The sequence below is a fragment of the Dreissena polymorpha genome, chromosome 13 (genome assembly GCF_020536995.1).
Source record: "Dreissena polymorpha isolate Duluth1 chromosome 13, UMN_Dpol_1.0, whole genome shotgun sequence".
NCBI lineage: Eukaryota > Metazoa > Mollusca > Bivalvia > Myida > Dreissenidae > Dreissena > Dreissena polymorpha.
Window position 1 is genome coordinate 74845764 of NC_068367.1, and position 23577 is coordinate 74869340.

Sequence of the window (23577 nt, forward strand, 5' to 3'; positions counted from 1 at the left end):
CTTGAGTGGTCTCTTAATACAAGATTGACTGTATCTCGAAATAACAATTTGTTAATGTGAGTAAGTGATATTTACAATCGATAATATCGTTAATGTTTAAAGAAGTAATTGCGTCATTAAATACTTGAAATGTATTTTTGTTTATCGCAATCACGACTCAAATAAAAGAATTGAAAATCGAATACAGAAAAGACTTTCAGAGCACATCATTAGGACGGCATTTCTTGTACTGACCTCTTAATAATTCAAAACTTCACATAATAATAATTTTACGCGTAGGTTCGTCCTGGTAGATAAGTTTTACGCATGTGTAACTCGTATCTCGACGACTGAGCTAGATTGCGTTACGACTTAGTCCGTTTGTTGTAACCCTAAGCACTCGTAATTATCTTCTGGTTTATCACGGTGTAGATGCATAACGGTGGGCTTTCTGTCAAAATGCTGCCTCTCTGTACATTCTGTGCTGCCTCTCTGTCATAAACAAGAAAAATGGATGATCGTATTTCACAAAACAGGTAATAAAATCTATAATTAAAACCCGTTAACACATTTGTGTATAAAAAGAGGTAGTCAATGAGTTGGATCATATATACAGCTACAGGTTCACAGTATTCCGCAGGTCCAAACACTTATCACAATCTCTATCGAAGATGGAATGATGACGAGGGTGGTGGAACAATCGTGCATATATGCCACTTTGATGACTTTTTAACATAGCTTTTCCTTAATATGTCAAATATCTAGTGTCATTGATATCATCTTAATGATCAAATCTTTACGTTCAATGTGTGCTATATAGTAATTTTCATCAATTTTACCTAAAAATGCCTACTTTCGCTTTCGTTGTGGCATGGAAATTCCCTTGATCTGCTCACTTTTCTTGCACGGGAAGCCTAGTCGCCGATTGACATTTTTATTTTTCTCAGTAAAATGAGTTTAACACTTGTTAAAAGTATTGGTAGTAAAAATTTAAACCGTCAGAATACTGGATGTAAATACCAAATGCGAAAGAGGACTTTTAACGTAATTATTTGGACTAGCGCTTTCGGCTACATATTTGAACCAGCTTAATGTACATGTATAAATCCGTCAGTAATGCAGATCGCGTTGATGAATTGCAGAAATAATGAACACCTATTGGCATTCTATACATAGATGGTGACGTTACTACGTTATTGTCAGTAAGACCGGTGTGACACACTGCACCTATTGGTGACAACGTGATTACAGTACTTAATGCAAAAACCAAAGATTCGGTAAACAGCCACGAGTTTATGGATTTTCTCGTGCAAGTCAAGTAACTTGTCGCCGGCTAGGCTCAGATTATAAAAAAAGCCCATTTTATATTTGATCCTTTTAAAACGGCTTTTTACAAGTGGATGAACCAGTCAATAAGTATCATTCCGTCCATGTCCAGTGACTCGGGCTAGTTGCTTTCTGGTTCACTGAGCCCTGGTATCAAAATTTATTCATTTGATACCAACTTTTATCTTTCGATTTTCATCAATAGCCAAAAAAAACAAAATTGTGTGCAGAAATATTTTAAAATGGAATATTCACAGCTAAAAAAGGGCACACATACAAGATTCAATTTTGTTAAAGTCTAGCCTATAATAAGTCATATCCTTGATATATCAAGCAGTTTAGTTCGACGACTAGGCTTTCTGGTCAAGAAATAAGAAATAATAATTTAAGAAATAACACGATACACAATTCGCCTGACCTACTCGTCAACGATCTGACCCGAGCAAAGACTGAAATCTTCATGGAGTAAAGGCATTTTCCCTGCAAAATTAACGGACATTGGTACCATAGTTCAATAAAACGTATGAAATAAACATTCTGACCGTTCGTGCCGTTACATTATTGCCGTTACATTGCCGGTGATTAATTTGTCACTTTATTGAACACATAAATAGAAAAACATTCACACTGAATTTACTAAAATGTTTCCTTTACTATCCATGCATGTTTTGTTACAACAATAAACCGTTATACACTTTAGAAACATACGCCGCCACAGTGTTTTCAATGCAATATCGTTTCATAAAAGAATATCGTAAACAGTAGGTTATGGAACGGATAATAATGTTGCGCCCTTTTTACACTCGGAGAATTAATTGAGCCTCGGTCTGAGAAAGCTAGGCTTGAACCATGTGCGAAAGTGTCGCCCCAGATAAGCCTGTACAGTAGGCACGGCTGATCAGGGACGACACTTTCTGTCTATACTGGATTTTCGTTTAGAAGAGACTTCCTTTAAACGAGAAATTCTACAAAAGCGGAAAGTGTCGTCCCTGATTAGCCTTGCGGACTGCACTCAGGCAGGCGGACTTCCTATCTAAGGCGAGAATAATTGAAACGCTTCATGCAGAAAAAACATTTAGATGAATGCCAATTATATTATTTATTTTTTATTTCGTTTTCGTGTCTTGCTCTTATGTTACGCATTACAATAGGCCTTTAGGAACGATGCGTTGTATTAATTCATATTCGAGCATAATAGAAATGTAACTGTAGCGAGATCATTTAAGGTACGGAAAGGGCGATGATGTAAACTTACATGGAAAGCAGGGTTTCGTATTCATTTGAAACCATTTAGTTTGGCGCTCAATATAATAATAATAATAAACCTATTTAGTTATACAACGAAAACAAATAATCGTACACAACATGTGTTAGATAGAACTAAAGAAATACCAATCGGTGAAAAATTGAACAACAAAAGGTGACACAGACAGATGAAGAACACACAATTTGATACAGAATTACAAAATGTACATCAAAAAGTATTTAAATCGCAATGAAACAAATACTATACTTCCGGGTAATCACAGTTATATGACTATCTCAGATTTCATATGATACAATATGATATGTTCTCTCTAACATTAATTTTCACCCAAAGTATATATATTAAATCTAATGCACGATATCATGGCACCAAAACATCAAAATTGGACTTCAAACCTTTAACAAAAATCAAACCTGGCAGTGCTTATAACTTATAAGGCATTCTTTGGCAGTATTATAACAACATAACTTAGCATCCCTTATATTTTTTTTAATAAACTGAATATACTTATGTCTTTATGTCCACGAAAACTGGCTAAATTGATTATTAAAGCGTTACTTATGCATAGTTCTGAACGAGTATATCATCGACATAAATTCCTTTACAATTTTTGTTTCATATTCATATTCGTAATATATTATTCACACGTATCAGTGTATGTGGAGCTATTGTATATAATTTGAAATATTCTGTTTTGTGATTTATAGGTTCATCGGGTCGGATGCAAAACACATTTATATATATATTAACATGATGTTTTGTTATATTGCACATGTTACTATAACAAGCAATTTACTAACTTACTTACTTACAGTCAAAACTGACCTAGCGGTTAACTGTACGTTGATTATAAGCACCTATGTAATGGCTAAATGTGTATTGACACTTCCTGAATTTGTATTGACAATTCCTGTAAAAATATGACCGGGATCGGTTCTCGATAATATAAAATGAAATGTACTGTTCGGTGGTTCAGTTATATAGCAAATTCGGACATTTACCGGTAAGTTAGAGCGTATATCTTTGTAATAAGGAGGAATCAGTGTATTACGAACAATCGAATCGTAAACACGGTTAGTATCCATTTGTTATTAATTAATCATAGTGCAGGATCACGTGACTTTGCGAGGTTCCCCTTTTAACTTTAATGGTAGTACACACGACGGTAAGTGGTGCTTCATTCCGATTTATTTTTTAAAACACTTTTCTTAATACTTTCAACTAGTGCATAAAAGACAGATTTTTATGCTGCTTATGGCAATGTTAAATACATCAGAATTACTGTATTGAATAAGCCTATGTTCTTGTTTAAAATTTGACTTGTACTACTAGCTTATGCTTTAAGCAATGTGAAATTCTGTTACCGATATCAGACGTATTCAAGTATTTATTCTTATCCCTTAACATCGGCACAAACTGCAAGAAAATCTGTCTTTTATACACTAAAGATGTCTGCAAATGGATTTCAATAACTTAAGATATTTGCAAAAATAAAGTTCTTAACGGTGTGATAACATTCTGTCCAGCCCGCGTGTTAATCTCTGAAAATCCCGTTGATTCTGTACCCTGGTATCGTTACCATTTATTTTAATCAGGTGACACCCTAATGTTCTTTTTATTGTTGTACTTGTACATTTGTGTAACTGTATTCTTTTTACGGGATGACTATGTTCTCTTAAACTTCCTAGGTGAAATCCATCCGTGAATAATTTTCTTAAGTGTTGACAATTGTTGAACAGTTGTTCTTTTCTTTAAATGTAGTTTTGTATATGTGCAATAATTTAAAAATGCACAATCATTTCAATTGATAAAGAACATATACGAAGTTCAACATGGTCCGTTATATGTTTTCGTTTACTTATAGTACACGGTATCTCACTCTTTTATTTCAGAAGATGCTTTCCAAAATCCTACTGGTTTCTCTAGTGCTGTTTGGTAAGGCATTTTAAAAATAATACATTCGACTCAGTCGATTTGGAACGCGCGATTACATTGTAGAAGATGTTTCGAATGAATTTGAATGGTAAAGAAGTATTCTGATACATAAACTTATAAATATATAAATGGTTAATTTTTACTTAGCTTTTTTAAGGTGGTTGACTAACTCTCACTTTTCCTAGAATAGCTGTTTCATCAGAACTAAATCACATGCTTATGCTAGTAATTGAGGAATTCCCTACTTGAGTCTGAAGATGGGAGTTACCGTAGAAAGGATTTCATGACACATCTCGTCACAAGTGAGGCAGCGGGTCCAAGGATCCAACGCGCGATCCTCGGATCTATAGTCTAGCACTCTACCAACTGACCTAGCCGGCCCGTTCAGATAAATGAGCCGCGTTCTGAGACAACTGGGCTTAATGCATGTGCTGCAAGGGTCGTCCCAGATTAGCATGTGCAGTCCGCACAGGCTAATCAGGGACGACACTTTCCGATTGTATGGTATTTTTAGTTTCAAGGAAGTCCCTCATTACCGAAAATCAAGTTTAGGCGGAAAGTGTCGTCCCTGATAAGCCTGTGCAAACTGCACAGGCTAATCTTGGATGGCACTTTAAGCACATGCATTAAGCCCAATTTTCTCGGAACAAGGCTTAAATAGTAATTTTAATAGTAAGTTGCATGGCTAATGAAAGTTTCCCAGGACGATGGTACTCAGTACGCTCAACGTGCTGGGAAAAACGTTTTGGGCTATATAGATTGAGTACTTGGTTCGTACTATAGTAACGTTCTTTTCTACAAAAAATGTTAACTAATGTACCTGTCTTAGACATTGCCTTGCCCTGGTGATTTTGTTCGGAAAGACTACAATTGGCAAATTAAATTGCATATAAGACATATCTTAACGTATGAAGCAATTAGAGAAAATCCTCTTTTTCAGTGTTCTACTTTTGGAGCGCAGGCGGTAAGTACCTCTTACCATTATCATTAAATAAACAACTGCAAACTTTGTTGTAAGATGTATAGCATATTTGTTGTTCATGTCAGTGTGACCCCCCCCCCCAACGTTCTCACAGAGCTGCGACTTTACGACGATCATCCCGATCTAGCCACGATCTGAAAAAGGTTTGGATCGGGGCGGATCGAGGCCGATCGGAGCAAATCGAGCAATTTGGCAAATTTTGGTCTTCATTTCGATTTTTTTTCTTTTTCTTCTCGTTTCTTGTTGGTCACGATCCTGCTACGCTTGTTTTGAGCATATTAAAAATAAGCGTGGTGAGAGCGTAGAGCTCTCCGATCATGAAGACTCCGCGATCTTACTGCGCTTATGAAGACTCCACTCCGTTTCTCCTGCGATTTGTCACGATCGGCCAAATTTTCGGCCACGCTTTGATCGTAGTAGAAGCGGCGTCTATGTGTGAACGGGGGTAAGTTCGTTTGTTATTTCACGATTGATCATAGAAAATATATTTTCACGAGTGAAATAACAAACGATCTTACACCGACATGAACAAATTTTCTGTTTATTTTATGCCCCTTTTTCAAGAAAATAATTAACAGCCGTTTCCTTTCGCTGAAAAGTTACCCTTTCTCCCGTGGCGTTCCTCAATACATTTCAATAAACAAAATGACGTCATTTATTCGACGAAATGACGTCACTATTCCAGCAAAATTATTCAGTTAAACTCTTTTACGATGTAAATAAACGGTGAAAAAAGCATAAAATAAAACAATCGTAACACTTCATCCATCTCCGGAGTCTCCGTAAAGTGCTGGTTTATGCAATAAAAAGCCGGTTGGGTCTAAAGTGAAAATAAAAAGAAAGTTTGTTGGATTCTGTGGAATACCGATTTTAATTCACTCCCTGGTCATAAAAATCTTGATAGACTACATTTTAAAAAAGTGAAAATAGAAAAAGTAGTTCCGAAGATTTGTTATTTTCACTGGTGAATATAACAATTTATTTTCACGGCTGTTATTTCACTGTAGAAATAACAAACGATCTTACACCGAAATGAACAAATTTTCTGTTTATTTTATGCCCCTTTTTCAAGAAAATAATTAACAGCCGTTTCCTTTCGCTGAAAAGTTACCCTTTCTCCCGTGGCGTTCCTCAATACATTTCAATAAACAAAATGACGTCATTTATTCGACGAAATGACGTCACTATTCCAGCGAAATTATTCAGTTAAACTCTTTTACGATTTAAATAAACGGTGAAAAAAGCATAAAATAAAACAATCGTAACACTTCATCCATCTCCGGAGTCTCCGTAAAGTGCTGGTTTATGCAATAAAAAGCCGGTTGGGTCTAAAGTGAAAATAAAAAGAAAGTTTGTTGGATTCTGTGGAATACCGATTTTAATTCACTCCCTGGTCATAAAAATCTTGATAGACTACATTTTAAAAAAGTGAAAATAGAAAAAGTAGTTCCGAAGATTTGTTATTTTCACTGGTGAATATTACAATTTATTTTCACGGCTGTTATTTCACTGTAGAAATGTCATATTTTATCATTAGGTATAAAAGAAAAATAAAGCTTCTCGTTCTTACCAAATAATGATTCCATATTATATAGGATCTGGCACGAGTTGTCATAGCTACCAGATTTTGTTAAACGAGCTCAGTAATTTTGCTAGTAAGCGAGCCTTTGGCGAGCTTACTAACGAATTTCCTGGACGAGTTTAATAAAATATTGTACGAAATGACAACGAGTGTCAGATCTTTTTGTCACATGCTTTTAAATGAGCAAATTAAATAAATATTTACGCAAACATAATAATCCCGAATGTTGTTTACATTTCATGACATCATTGGACGTTGCAACGTCATTTCAGCAAAATAACATAATGCGATGGGTCAATAAACGATAACTAAGCCAATGAAAACGCTTAAAAATGTTGTATTACACATGTGTAAGATAAAAATATTCGTAATGGTTATATTACATGGGAAACAGGGTATGTGAAACCTGTGATAAGATAATGTATTATATAAATGGATATTTCGTATCAGTTACTTTAATGATATGCTCTCATAAGACAACAATCTTATCTGACAGAAACGTGCTGATAATCCTTAACTTGTTCACTTAATTTTGCCTCTGTAATATATGTAATGGTTTAAATCCGCGACGTTGTGAATTGTAATGCAAACTTTATTGATCCAAAACCATTGTTAAGTATTATTTGTGCTTAGGTATAAGTTGAGTTTTTGACATAAAATAGGTCTGTAAGGTTTTCATAAAAGTCATCAAAAAAATCTGACGTCGACGGTTGAATCCATTTTCTTAAGCCCATGTCCGATCCGTGGGTTTCACTCTGTATGGTTTGAACGTTCTGAACCTTCCCTTTTTACGATCGTCCTGTACTCGTTGCGCCCATGATTAACTCACAATATATTATTGGCGTCGCACTGGAGTGCGGCGACTAGTATGTAATGCATTTTTTTTCGCTTATGGGAGGAGAAGTTATTTTACGGATCAATGTTTATATTTTTGTTTAAAGAATATCTTGCATAGTGGTGATTTTTTGTGTAAATTAATGTAAAAAAGTACTGCATTGGTGCCAATTACATTCATTACAACATTTATTGCCAATAATGCAAAGCTAATTGTTTTAATTAATAACTGATCCACAACTGATCACAGGGGAAAGATCACAGGGACTGGGAAAATACGCGAAACTTTCTGGTTTTGTATAAGAAAAACATAATCAAAATATATTTATTTTGTGGTTTTTCTAACAATAGCGCAGACTGTTGTTCGAGTTTTGGTTAACGCGTATTTTCTTCAATTTTATTTAAGTTGTGATATGCATTAAAATGGTAGAATCTAATTTCAAAGATTCAACCGAAAATACATAGTCAACAATTTTGTCTGTCACTGTCAACTGTCGCCGTGGTGTAGTGAATGATGTGTCCGCCTAGCGATCGGAAATTGGTGGGTTCGATTCCCATACGGCGAGCGTTTTTTATTTATATTATGTATATATTTATATAATATTATATTTGTAATATATATATATATATATATTATATATTTATATTATTTAAAAAAATAGAATTTAAAAATTATTTGTCTTAATGCGACCTTAATACAACGTTGCAGCAACGTTTGGAAAAACGTCAGGAAAACTTTATATACACCATTGGTACAACCAAACTGCATCGTTTGAATGCAACCTAAATACAACGTTGCAGCAACGTTTGGGTGCCCACTGGGATGTTGTGTTTTAATTTAAAGAATACGCCTGGTGGTACTTAAAGGCAGATTGAATATTCATTTTGTAAGAACATGCATTAATTGTCATTACTTGCTTTGAACGTTTGCCGTAATGGCTCTTTTACGTAAAGTTATTGGCGTCGCACTGATGTGCGGCGACTAGTATGTAATACGTTTTTTTCGCTTATGGGAGGAGAAGTTATTTTACGGATCAATGTTTATATTTTTGTTGTCAGAATATCTTGCATAGTGGTGATTTTTTGTGTAAATTAGTGTAGATAAGTAATGCATTTGTGCCTTTTACATTTACTGCAACGTTTATTGCCAATAATGCACAGCTAATTCTTTTAATTAATATCTGATCACAGGGACTTGGCAATAATAAAAGATCACAGGGACTGGGCAAATACGCGAACCGGTGAAACTTTCTGGTTTTGTATAAACCAAAACTTTTTTTGTTCCACTATCCTAGCAACCACCTAGTTACTAATAAAGGCGCTATAGAGCGTGAAGCGCGACACGTATTAATAATTGTAATAATGAGTCTTGATAAAGGAAGCAGCCGCTTGTCAATGAGGTGCATCATCACAGCACCCCAGTCTCATTACTATCAAGTCCTCCTACAGGTTTTTTTAAGAACCACATATAGAAGGCCGCAGGCCTGACCCGTATCTTGCCATTGGTATGGACCCTTTGGTATGGACCTTTAATCCCGCTCACTATCCAGCGTTTAAACTTCCGGGTTTACATTTAAACCGACTATTAATAGCTTATTAATATCTTAATTAGAAGGTGATTTTCAAGCGGTTCCGTAGTGTAGTGGTTACACGCTCGCTCCACATGTGAGAGGCCCAAGGTTCGATCCTCAGTAGAATCAAATTATTTTATTTGTGTTCTATGTTAACTTCTTGTTTTGATGTAGACATTTTAATTAAAATATATATGCTGTTTTATTGTAACCATTTTTTGTTTTTATTATGCCCATGAAATATATGTTTGAGAGGGTGGTGGGTTCTTAAGCACATTAAAACTTTTACAGTGTTTTCATATCAATGTACTCAACCCCTATCGTAAATGAGCAACGTAAGAATAAGTTCAGAATCACCTCCCCTTGAAGTTGAGAAAAATATGAAATTACGCTTACAAGGTGAAGCAGATTTTTTAAAACCTACACAGTTTTGTTCCATTAATGAAAACTGCACACGGATGCCAGTAAAAAAGGAAACCAATGTAAATAAAATGAACTATGAAATATTTGGGGGTTACAACACAAAATCATAGATAATGGTTATTTGGGGATTATAACACAACATCATAGATAATGGTTATTTGGGGGTTATAGCACAAAATCATAGATAATGGTTATACAAGTATCTTTTTCTATTTTGTTTAAAATAATCGGCCAATATATTAATATTTACAGTAGAAAACAAATCGTTCCATGTAACTTCATTGAGTGCCTTTTTCACTGAAATTCCCGACGCCCTTTGATGCTTTGCATCAATACTTATCTTGTAAATAACTCTGTAACTACTACTGATATTCACCCGCTCAGATAATGTTCAAGTAATCATATCTGGATCATTAAAGATAATCCGCTTTATATTATCAAAGCCAAAATATAGTCAAGCGCTTGTTATTTGTGTATCTTCAAAATTCACGCGCACTTGCACCATGTGTACGCTTTATACAATACTTATTAACGGTATTTAGACCATTTTGTTTACCCTGGTGTTGTTCAAATTTTCAAAAGCTTAGGATACACAACACATGAAACACTTATGATATGAAGATACTGATCTACTGTTTGTTCACCCACTAGGAAAACACAATATTTATCAAACGAAATCCTTTGCAAATCTTTAATATCTCCACAACGGGAGAAAAGGATTCGCCTTTGTGTTCTTTTACTTCCGAAACAATATCGAAAGATTGTCGAACATTTATGATTAACCACATTTTACAGGATTTACGACACAACCCCCAACAATACCACCAACAGCACCAGTACCAGCATCCGCACCCCCCCCCCCGCCCCCTCAAAGCGGTGTGATCGTGCGATCTCCACAAACATCTCGGGATTCTACCATCACACTACTGGTATTGCAAGTGATACTGGTGTTCGTCTTCGGCGCTTTGCCTTTATAAATCAACGAAATGTCGCCCGAGTTGAGTACTACAGCGCCTTGGCTGGATGTTAACATGCTTCATTGAAAAAAATAACACCATTTCGCCGTATTTTGTACTGTTGTAAATCGTCTTATGAAACGGTACATAATATATTTTACGAAATGTACGAAAACATAGTGACTTCTGTATAAAGTATGTGGCATTTCATTTGCTTTCTGTTGTATATTTTTCCCTAGTTATTAAACAATTATTAATTTGTAAAATAATGGTTTAATCGTTTAAGTGGCATAATTATGAGCAGATACATCACTCAGTCTGATACACTACGTCATTAAACAATCGTACTTACGCATGTCCCTCTATGAATGGCGAGTTTACGGAGTTGTTCCTAATTATGCACATCAACCTATCCACATGCACCATTCCAACGGTGAGCGCGTAGTCGAATATTGCTTTTGTTGTTTGGTGAATCAGACACACGTATAATTCCCATACACATATTTTGAACGCTCTTTAAAAGGGTAAATGCCGAAGTATTAATTTGCCTGTAGTCAATCTATTGTCGATAAAATAAGGAAGATTGACAGTTTCACATAAACACGAATCACATCTAAATTGTGTGTTTGTTTTTGTAAAATTTCAAACGATCTTTTTGTAGCTGTGCAGTACCTTGAAGAATGCCAACCCATCTTTTACTCCCATAAACGTTAACTATTTTCGTGTTAAATAACTGAAGTATATATTTTAAACGCTTTTCGCGTGTAAACGAAGTAACGGTTGCTGCGAATTTAGGTCACACATTCAAAGGTCCACACAATTCCATCTTTGTAACTTATTTATCACAATTTGAACAAAAAGTGATTTTGAGATCGGTTTCCGACATCCGTGGACATTAAAAGACAACAACAAAGACTCCCTGAATTTTCAGCTGATGTTAGAAGCCCTGGGGCAAGTACACAGAAATATTGTACACAAGATTTCATTTAGGGAGATAAAAGAGGAGAGATAGAACTAAGCCTCTAAATGTCACAAAGGTTTAAGTCCATACATGCCATTGATAGCTACAGGTGATTAAATGCACGTTCATATGATAGATGCCAGTGTATGTTATGCATATAACACGCTTGACGTACGACTTGTACATATGTGAATGCAAAAAGAAACTATTGGCATTTCCTTAGATTTCAATGTTTGGTATTGATGTTGAACATTCAGACACATCTAATGATGGCATAAATTATGTGGTTGTAACTTAAATTAAATAAGATGTGTTTGTGAAACACTATGTCCCCATATATTTGACCTTTGACCGTGAAGGATGACCTTGATCTTTCACCACTCAAAATGTGCAGCTCCATGGGATACACATGCATGCCAAATATCAAGTTGCTATCTTCAATGTGCAAAAGTGTACATTAAATAAGCGATTTTGACCCATATATTTGACCTTTGACCTTGAAGGATGGCCTTGACCTTTTTCCACTCAAATGTGCAGCTCCATGAAATACACATGCATGCCAAATATGAAGTTGCTATCTTCAATATTGCACAATTTATGGCAAATGTTAAAGTTTGACGCAAACACACAAACAAACAAACAAACCAACAGACAGGGAAAAAACAATATGTCCCCCACCACAGTAATAAAAATATTATAAAGAAGATTTAAAGGGCTGTTTTAAAGGTTGCACTTAGTATATATATATATATATATATATATATATATATATATATATATATATATATATATATATATATATATATATATATATATATATATATATATATATATATATAACAAAGTCTCTATAAGCCTTGTTGTATGTAAACAAAAACGCTGTATTTATTTTTGCCGAAGCTTTCGACCTCACGGTCTTCATCAGCGGCCATTTTTGATCTGAAAATAAAAAATGGCCGCTGATGAAGACCGTGAGGTCGAAAGCTTCGGCAAAAATAAATACAGCGTTTTTGTTTATATATATATATATATATATATATATATATATATATATATATATATATATATATACATTTAAAATGTCGCATGAAAGTGCAGTTACAAAAAACACCATACTGATTTCGTTTGAGACAGGTTTGATATAATCATCGACTTGTGAAATTAATTATTTCAGTTTCAAAAGAAAAAAATGCCCCGTATCTGGTGGTATTTTAGTGACAGTCAACATTGTGAATAAAATACCAAATAGATTTAAATGTGACACACATGATAATTATAAAAATGATATGTTATGTGGTATAATATATTTTTGATAAACTTTCTTTTCGTGTTAGATCAAATTTGAATAAAGGAGTCTATATATACAAGTTCAAACATACATAAAATGTACATTAATATTTTAAAATGCTAAGCATGATCATAGCTTTCATAAATATAATGCAAGCTTTAAAATAAACATAAGACCCAATTCACATTCCCAATTTTCAAAACCTGAATCTCCAAAAGGATGACAAAACCCCAGCCGGCCCTGCAAAATGTTGCTACTTCTGAACATTAAGGTCTATATCCAGCATTTGAACTTGAAGAACTGTTGCATCTCAGGGTCATCCACATTGCGTCCGTTCACCCCGGCGTACACCTGCTGCAAGGTCTTGTTCTTGAACTTCTCTTTAAGGATCTTTACATACCTATCAAGTGCACCGGCATGCAAATAGAATTATATGAGCAGCGCTCTGGGAAAACAGGGCTTAATGCATGTGCGTAAAATGTCGCCCCAGATTAGCCTGTACAGTCAGCACAGGCTAATCAGGGCCGTCACTTTAAGAATGAATTGGATTTTTGCTGAGAAGAGACTTCATGTAAACGAAAAATGTTATAAAAGCGGAAAGTGTCGTCACTGATTAGCCTTTGCGGACTGCACAGGCTAATTTGGGACGACACTTTACGGACTGCACAGGCTAATTTGGGACGACACTTTTCGGACTGCACAGGCTAATTTGGGACGACACTTTACGGACTACACTGGCTAATTTGGGACGACACCTTACGGACTGCACAGGCTAATTTGGGACGACACTTTACGCATAATGCATTATGCACAGTTTTCTCAGAACACGACTAATATGTGTGCGTTGTCACATAATACAATTATTAGTAAGAATTATATGGTTGTTATGAATCTTATAGGACACAATTATCATTGATAAAATATTCATGGATACAATTATAACTACTAAATTACTATCGTAAAAAAGGATTATTGTTATTAAATAACATGAAAATTACTGTCATGGAATGTATATTAAATCATATAAAAATACCATCATAGAACAGAATCGTCATCATTAATCTAATTTAGAAATTATTCTCACAGAACATATACAAAATTAAGACATTGAATAGAGGGTATTACATAGAATTATTGTTATTAAATGTTCTGTGGTATAATATAAGATACATATATTTGAAGTTTACGTAGTAAACGCAGTTTATGCAAAATTAGAAATCCCATTCTACTTTCGCTTTAGTATTTACATTCCGCACTTCCGGTATTTTCTTTATCACGTGACCAAATCAGCATCCCGATTCCGAAAAGTCGAACCCGTACCGCATCAGCAGCTAATTAATATTCATGCGCCTTCTGTTTACAAACAAGATAACTGATCGATTGACAACATTATTATATTTATTAACGTTTTAAAAACTTACGAATTCGGAGATGATATATTGAAGAATATACAAATTCGTGCCGTTATTGTGTTCCGATTTGTGACTTTGTCGCCGTTTTTAAAAACGTTATATTGTGCGAAAGAAAATTGTGTTTGACTCGGAAAGATTAACAAAGAAATATGGCGTCTCGTTCTTCGAGGTCGGAACGACGCAATTACGATATGACGAACCCGGAGAATTGGGGAGCTAAAGAATATCGGGAGGAACTACAAAAAATTGGAATCAAAGCCCCGGTTTCGCTCACAAAGGCTGCCTTGAAGGCACTTTACAAAGAAAACAGTGTCAGGAATTCGGACAATGACAATGCCCAAATAAATATCAGATCGGAGGAAAGGCTTCGATCCAGATCGCCGATTATGAGGCAGCTAAACGACACATCGACTATAAGCAGTCAAGGCGCAAACAACTCTCAAATTGACATAGGATTGTGTTTGTCAACACTTAGCAACACGATGTCGGCATTTACCGAGACGATGAAACGCCTGAATGAAAAAGGAAATAGTTCAGGCTCAACAGACACGTCCACGACTTCGACTGACAGCCCCACTTTGGAGGACATCTACCGAGGTATTAGCCCTGATTTTTCTTCTGTATTCAATTCGTGTGATATTGACAGTTTAAGGCTTCGCGCCTCAGAGAACCGAAATGGCATCCCTGCCAGTCAGCTAGGACACCTCGATATCGTGTCAGACTCGCTGCGCAAACAGATCGAAGCTGGTAGAGACGTAAATTTGGCAGCTCTCTTGATCCCAGGTTTTGATATGAACAATGATGCCTTCAAAAATGACTTTAGGCTAAAGAAAAGGCTGACCATTGAACAATTTAGGACTGCTTTCGGTAAATACAAGCGAGTCATGTGCAGAAAGTGGCCGCATAGGAAAAACGAGCTCGATGAATACGAGATTGACATAGGCCGTATTCACGCCTTTTACGGAGAAAAGTTCTATGACTACCACCTCGCCTTTTCAAGCAAGGCTGCGGAAGCTGTGAGAAATGGTATACCGGTCAACTGGGCTATGCGCGACACGGAAAACTTTCAACTGATACTAGGCGGTACTAGAGCCAGGCAGTGCCAACACTGCCACTCAGTATTACATGAATCTGAATTCTGTGCAAACGCTTTAACCCAAGCAGTCCGCTCAAATCAGTATGCAAAAACCAGTGGAGATTCTTCGGACAAATTTGGTCGAAAAATTATCATGCATAAAGGGACCGAAATTTGTAACAATTTCAACAACGAAAAAGGCTGTTCCAGAAGAGGTTGTCCTAGACTTCATATTTGTCTAAACTGCAAGTCAGAAAGTCACAAGAAGATCTCCTGTGGACAATCTCAAACAGACAACACAAGAAAACACACAACACCATCAACACGTTCTCAAAAATCAGAGTGACTATCTTTCAACGCGTCTACGCCAATTAATATAGACAATTTAAGAGCAGAATTAGTAGAACACCCCGATCGCCTTTTTGTTAGTTACTTGTGCGACGGCCTGCAAAAAGGTTTCGATACTCTGATATGGCCTTATCCAAACGACCAAAAAGTGTGTAAAAATTTACAATCTGCCTTAAAACAACCTGATGAAGTGGACAAATTGTTGAGGCTAGAACTTGATAATGGGTTTTTACAAGGCCCGTTTGAGACTCCTCCTTTCGAACACTATAGGGTTTCACCTTTAGGTATAGCGGAGAGAAAATATTCCGGTAAAAAACGTTTAATTGTGGACTTGTCTTCGCCCCGTAATGATACGAATCATTCGAGCATTAACGATTTAATAGATAAAGATCTGTGCAGCCTTTCATACGTTAAAATAGACGATGCTATAGCCGCTATTAGAGAAACCGGAAAAGGCGCTATCCTTTGCAAAACAGACATATCAAATGCTTTTAAGTTACTACCTATTAAACCTGAACAGATGCCATACTTCATGGTGCGATGGAAAGACAAATTTTATGTGTTCACGCGCTTAGTATTCGGGAGTCGATCATCGCCAAAAATATTTGACAACCTATCGTTGGCAATTTGTTGGATCGCAAAGAACAATTACAAAATTGACTTGATTTTCCATCTGCTTGATGACTTTCTGACGGTGCAACATGCAGATTCCGATGGCGATAGAACGATGGCTCTACTGACACATATATTTAATAGACTTAAGGTACCAATATCTCCTTCTAAAACAGTAGGTCCCACCACCTGCTTGGAGTATCTAGGTGTCATTTTGGACTCGTTGAGTATGGAGGCTAGATTACCGCGCGATAAAGTAGAAAGAATTATAGAATTCATACAATTCATGTTAAATAAAAAATCGTGCACAAAAAGACAACTACTTCAGCTATTAGGTCACTTTCAGTTTGCATCACGAGTGATTATGCCGGGACGTAGTTTCGTGTCATATTTGATTAAACTGTCAACAACAGTTAAGGACCTACACCACTTTGTCCACTTGAACAAGAGCTGCAGAGAAGACCTTCTCATGTGGTTAAAATTTCTCGAGAACTGGAACGGTGTATCCATGTTCTATGACGAAAAAACAACATCAGCAGACGATTTACAATTGTACACGGATGCAAGCTCTACGCTAGGATTTGCAGCTTTCTTCCAGAATAGCTGGTTCTGTAGTTCTTGGCCTGTCAAAATTCCAAGTGATGCCTCAATGGCTTTCCGCGAACTCTATCCGATAGTTGCCGCAGCAGTGTTATGGGGTAAATACTGGAAATGCAAAAGGCTGCTCTTTCATTGTGACAATGAAGCGACTGTTAACATCCTCAATAAAGGAAGATCAAAATGTATGGACATTATGAAGTTAATGAGAAAGTTAACATGGGTAGCTGCCACCAATAACTTCACCTTCAGGTCCTTGCACATTCCCGGCAAGCGAAATATAATAGCCGATTCTCTTTCTCGCTTTCAGATGGCCCGCTTTCGAGCCGCGGCGCCACAAGCCAAACAGAACCCAGAGGAATGCCCGGGAATGTCGCAGGTGATGTGGGGTTGAAGTCGTTGGTGGAAAACATGTGGGAATCTTCAGTTAGTGGAAACACCCTGAAAGTGTACAGCACGGGAATGGACTGCTACAAACAATTTTTACGCAGCCAAGCTGTTGTGTATGTTGGTGGCAGTCCACCACCAGTGACAAATGATTTACTTATCAATTTTATTGCTTACTGTTATCATTTTTTAAAACTTAAGTATCAAACTATCAAGTTATATCTATGTGGCATTCGTTTCTTTTATATTAGACATGGAAAAGATTCACCTTTAGAGTCAAAATTAACAAACGCTAAGGTATACACATTCCTTAATTCAGTAAAAAGATTGCAAAATAAAGAAAAACGGGAAAGGCTCCCGATAGATATTGTTTTATTAAAAAAGATAGTTCAAAAATTGAAAGAAGGTTGTTTCGGATTGTATGAAGACATTTTAATGTCATGTTGTTGTAGTGTTGCATTTTTTGCCTTTTTAAGATGCGGAGAATTTACAGTGAATGAGAAAGCGCCAATCAATTACAGCACACTCAGATTAGAAGACATTAAGGTTAACGAAGAATTTATCATTTTACATCTAAACCAGTCAAAATCTGATCCTTTTAGAAAAGGTATAGAAATTTTTGTATATGCCACACACAACCAAGTCTGCCCTGTAGCAGCACTCAAAAAATATCTGAAGTACAGGGGACATTCTAACTCAGATGCCCTCTTCATCATGCAAAATGGATCACCATTGACCAGAACAAAATTCATAAGTAACTTAAAACATGTTCTCAGAAGTATTGGTATGGACGATTCTAAGTATAATGGTCATAGCTTTAGAATTGGTGCGGCTACAACTTGCGCAAAATTGAGGATCGAAGATCATTTAATTAAAACACTCGGTCGTTGGTCATCAGATTGTTACACAACTTACATTCACACCGATAAAACTACTATTCAACACGCACAAAAGGCCATGTCAAATTTATATTAGGTAAATTAAAGCATAACATAGTTTGCTTGCGTACTTCACGTTTCGAAGTTGAATTTACCTTCTCGAATGTCATTGACACACTTGTAGAAACGCGTGTTGCATTAGCTGCATTTGCATTTTCTTGTAAATATGTACAGTGAACCAGCTTTGTTTCCCATATGTGTTAATTTCAAATACTGTACTCGTATATAGACTGATGTTTTCCCCTACACTATGTTTTTTATTATGATTATTACTCAATTGTTTGTTTCAAATGTTTTTGTAAGCCTACTTGATGCTGTTGAATTATATTTGTATATGTACTTTGTACCAAGCCTGCTACCGTAGGCTCATCACTCATCGCCTGCTATCGTAGGCTCATCACTCACCGCCTGCTATCGTAGGCCCACCACTCGCCGCCTGCTATCGTAGGCCCATCACTCACAGCCTGCTATCGTAGGCCCGTCACTCACCGCCTGCTATCGTAGGCCCATCACTCATCGCCTGCTATCGTAGGCCCATCACTCACCGCCTGCTATCGTAGGCTCATCACTCACCGCCTGCTATCGTAGGCCCATCATCACAGCCTGCTATCGTAGGCCCGTCACTCACCGCCTGCTATCGTAGGCCCATCACTCATCGCCTGCTATCGTAGGTCCGCCACCGCCTGCTATCGTAGGCCCATCATTCACAGCCTGCTATCGTAGGCCCATCACTCACCGCCTGCTATCGTAGGCCCATCACTCACCGCCTGCTATCGTAGGCTCATCACTCACCGCCTGCTATCGTAGGCCCATCACTCACCGCCTGCTATCGTAGGCTCATCACTCACCGCCTGCTATCGTAGGCCCATCACTCACCGCCTGCCATCCTAGGTAGCACTCACAATTGCTTTATCAGTCATTCTCTCATATGTACCAATAGTTGCAATGTTTGTGTTTATTTTGTTGAAAATATGTACAGTGATTCTTTTTGTTTAGTATACACAGTGTCGTACTCAAATATAGAGTACTGTTATTTACTTTGTTACTCACTTGTTCCTTAAAATGTTTTATGCAAGTCTACTTGCAAAACGCATGTGTCTATGTATTTCGTTCCAAGCCTGCTATCGTAGGCAATTTCACTCCCAGATTATTTTGCTGTTGTTGTTTTTGATGCACATCACTCAGCTACTTGGCCATGCCATGAATTAGCAAGTTTAAAAAGTTATTTAAAACTGATATGTTACGTACTATAGATTCACACAGTCTTATACATAGAAATTAACAAATTGTCTTCACGTTGTGCACAGCTGTATCATATAAAAATATTATTATTGTGTCTCGCTTAATATGTATTGCTCTTCAAGGATTCTTCTTTCTTGGCCACAAAACAATTTATTATGTCAAATGCGCTTTCCATCATCCCTTGTTTCTTATGGGGATTGGGCTCATAAGCCAATACCAAGAAAGAAGATGGCATACTGGCTTGAATCATACCAGACTTATTTTTGCAATACTTGTATCATGTTTTTTCTAGTCTTTACCTAGTCATTGTTTAAGTCTGATGTTCTTAGCCAGTTATGCCATAAAATAAAATCCTAAACCTTTTATGCCTTGTCTGATTTTAATTGAGTATAAATTGAAGTTTACGTAGTAAACGCAGTTTATGCAAAATTAGAAATCCCATTCTACTTTCGCTTTAGTATTTACATTCCGCACTTCCGGTATTTTCTTTATCACGTGACCAAATCAGCATCCCGATTCCGAAAAGTCGAACCCGTACCGCATCAGCAGCTAATTAATATTCATGCGCCTTCTGTTTACAAACAAGATAACTGATCGATTGACAACATTATCCACCATCCGTCCCCGCCTCGCACCTTGAAGAGCAATGCCTTCTGGTTAAGGACTCTGCCAGTATGCCTTGTTTGTGGGGGATTGGGCTCATAAGCCAATACCAAGAAAGAAGATGGCATACTGGCTTGAATCATACCAGACTTATTTTTGCAATACTTGTATCATGTTTTTTCTAGTCTTTACCTAGTCATTGTTTAAGTCTGATGTTCTTAGCCAGTTATGCCATAAAATAAAATCCTAAACCTTTTATGCCTTGTCTGATTTTAATTGAGTATAAATCTTAATTTCTTATAAGAATAAGTTTATTTAAAGTTCAGGAAAATGTTCGGTTAGAGTACATGAATATCTCATGACCGACGATTAATATATTTAACATTAGTATTTCCTTCCCTTGGAGGTTGAAAATTCAATTAATGTCACCATAAATTAAAGCGAGATTACCGGTATACGATTTTGTCAAAAATTTATGAATATATATAAAATTTGTGAAAAACTTATTATACATATATTTCAATATAAATTAAAATAAAAGTTTAGAAGAACATGTGTCGAAAAATTTAAAATAAACGAGATATTTAATTCTGAAATCGAAAATGTATGTACAGTGGAATTTGCCAGCATATATATAATGCATGTACAATGTGAATCTAACTTTAGTTTAACGGTTCATTTTGAATTCCTGCAGAATATATATTCATACGACACACGAACACTTACTCTTATCCTTATAAAAAGACGAATGCTTCGGTTATTGTAGGAAAATATTATACGAAATATAGTCGTCACAATCGGCTCGGGGCGCTAATTTGTCTTTGCTGCATTTTATGAAATTCGTCTTCAATGTTTAAATTTTCTTGCCTATTTTGTGTTATTGTGACATATTTTATCAATATATTAGAATTTAACACATATAAAAAATCGTATAATCTCGCTTTAATGTAGTTGCATTTTCTCTTGATTAGACCACAGGCAGACATTGGTTGTGGAAGCAAATAAAATAGTCATTGGATGTGTTAAATTGCGACGCAGTATGTGTCACATTTCCGTTCATGTCTGTCACTTTCCGGCTAAATCACGCACAATTCAGATGTAAGGGAGGATTTGGCTAGAACATAATTTATACCATTGTATTAATTTAAGATATTGAAAATATTATTTTAGTTTGACTATTAAAACCAATTTAAACTACCTTGAGACTTGTGTCTTCAATTAAATAAAAGACTTGTATCCTAACAATATTCCACTATGGAACAGCTTAAAGTGCCGTCCAAGATTAGCCTGTGTAGTTTTCACAGGCTTATCACGGAAGACACTTTATGCCTTTAAGTGATTTTTTTGTTTAAAGAAAGTCTCTTCTAAATGAAACTCAAGTTTAGGCGGAAAGTGCGTCCCTGATTAGCCTGTGTTTATTGCACAGGCTACTCTTAAACAACACTTTGTGTACATGCATATAGCCCAGATCTCCCCAGAACCCGGCTTATATATTACGATTTAATTCCAACTCTTTCATAGCACTGTATGAAACACAGAATTATTTTATTCTTTAATGTCTTTTGAAAATGACTCGACAATGTCATCTTAACTGGATATCCTTTTCATAAATATCCAAGTGTAGTCTACTAATGTTATTTACAGAAGTGTTCAGGCATTGAAGTACATGTACTACGTTGTCCATTTTCTGGTTGCTCATATACTTTATATAATTTCAGAAAAAGTCCAATGACCTTTTGTACTTAATGTGCAACTAGTAACATTAGACTCTTCAAATAACAGTGGTTAATTGCTTCTTTTGATGGTTCATGTGATCGTCACAATGGTTCAGAAATCGGTACATTTAACTTATACATGTACAAAATGTTTTTTTGGCAAATAAAGCTCCTCCACATAATACATGCAGATACCTATGTGCGTGAATTTATTTAAGTACCTAATGATGATAAGTACTTTTGCATATTAGTATTGAGGAAAACAGATGATAAAGTATCCCACAATAACTTTGGGCCTTGCTCTATGAAAAAGGGGCTTAATGCATGTGCGTAAAGTGTTGTCCCAGATTAGCCTGTGCAGTTTGCACAAGCTAATCAGGGACAACACTTTCCGATTTTATGATATTTTCTGTTAAAAGAAAGTCTCTTCTTAACAAAAATCCAATTTAGGCGTAAAGTGACGTCCCTGATTAGCCTGTGTTCACTGCACTGGCTAATCTGGGACGACACTTTACACAAATGCATTAAACCCCCTTTTCACCGAGCGCGGCTCATTTGTATTATAGTATAATTCAGCTTGTTAATCCTGTTCATGACAAAGCTAAGTATGTATTCAGGTAACAATTCAAACACATGTATGATTATCGTTGACAATAATATTAAAAATCTGTATTAACCAAGACCAAGAATTTTGCCATAGGTGATCATGTTTGGTCCAAGTCTTGGGTCGTCATATTACAAAGTCACCGAAAATGTAGGCATCATCGAACGGGTTTTTTTTCCGAGACGAAAATCTTGCAGTACACATCAACTGCAAGAATGATGCATGTTACGTTTATTATTTTCAAAGTTTTGTGTAATTTTCCTTTTATCATGAGAGTGCATTCAAAAAATACATTGTTAGATTGACATCAAAAGTTTCAGCACATGTCATGACAAAATAGTAGTTCTTTGTGTGACTTTTGGTATGATACAGGACATGTCACAACAAAATTGTAGTTCTTTGTGTGACGTTTGGTATGATATTATGAGCCTTGTTCTGTGTAAATTGGACATTAATGCATGTGCGTAAAGTTTCGTCCCACATTAGCCTGTGCTACCACACAGGCTGACCAGGGAAGACACATTCCCTTTCATATTTTTTTTTGTAAGAAAGTATTTTCTTAACACAAATCAAGTTTTAGCAGAAAGTGTTTTCCATGATTAGCCAGTGCAGACTTCACAGGTTTATCTGGGACAACACTTTGCTAACATGCATTAAGCCAAGTTTTCCCAGAACAAGGCTAATATGATAAGTCACAAGGGAGACTATTTACATTTGAAAATTGTCTCTCCTAACATGACGCCCTTAATCATTTTACTACAGTACACATCTTAGCGCTTCTTTCAATGTTAAATAGTTGAAATTGTAGCTTAAAAATACAACTGTTATCTACATAAGAAAGCTAATTATGTCAAACCTAAAATGTAACTGAGCGTTGTCATTTTCTAAGATTTATGGCTAAGACCTGATAAAATGCGTGTCAGTTCTTTATAATACGCTG

At 36.1% G+C, this 23577-nt stretch overlaps 2 protein-coding genes across 3 annotated transcripts; both read left to right on the forward strand.

Annotated features, from left to right (window-relative positions):
- Positions 1-378: 378 nt before the first annotated feature.
- On the forward strand, positions 379-11036 carry LOC127855174 (uncharacterized). The gene is made up of 4 exons (XM_052390588.1): positions 379-515; positions 4465-4507; positions 5448-5471; positions 10695-11036. Exons 1-4 carry the CDS (start codon positions 494-496, stop codon positions 10927-10929), a joined length of 324 nt encoding a protein of 107 aa, XP_052246548.1. The 5' UTR covers positions 379-493; the 3' UTR covers positions 10930-11036.
- A 3244-nt stretch (positions 11037-14280) lies between these two features.
- On the forward strand, positions 14281-20574 carry LOC127855171 (uncharacterized). 2 transcript variants are annotated; one of them, XM_052390583.1, is made up of 2 exons: positions 14281-15113; positions 17459-20574. In XM_052390583.1, exons 1-2 carry the CDS (start codon positions 14666-14668, stop codon positions 18508-18510), a joined length of 1500 nt encoding a protein of 499 aa, XP_052246543.1. In that variant the 5' UTR covers positions 14281-14665; the 3' UTR covers positions 18511-20574. The 2 variants fall into 2 exon arrangements, with proteins under 2 accessions (XP_052246543.1, XP_052246544.1); XM_052390584.1 differs by having other exon boundaries at positions 14281-20574.
- The last annotated feature ends 3003 nt before the right edge of the window (positions 20575-23577 follow it).

Excerpts from the sequence above, each read along its gene's own strand:
- LOC127855171 (XM_052390583.1), top strand. The coding sequence starts at position 14,666 with ATGGCGTCTCGTTCTTCGAGGTCGGAACGACGCAATTACGATATGACG. Across the intron at positions 15,114-17,458 it reads TTTGGAGGACATCTACCGAG|ATGGCCCGCTTTCGAGCCGC; the intron begins GTATTAGCCCTG and ends TCTCGCTTTCAG.
- LOC127855174 (XM_052390588.1), top strand. The coding sequence starts at position 494 with ATGATCGTATTTCACAAAACAG. Across the intron at positions 4,508-5,447 it reads GGTTTCTCTAGTGCTGTTTG|TGTTCTACTTTTGGAGCGCA; the intron begins GTAAGGCATTTT and ends CCTCTTTTTCAG. Across the intron at positions 5,472-10,694 it reads CTACTTTTGGAGCGCAGGCG|GATTTACGACACAACCCCCA; the intron begins GTAAGTACCTCT and ends CACATTTTACAG.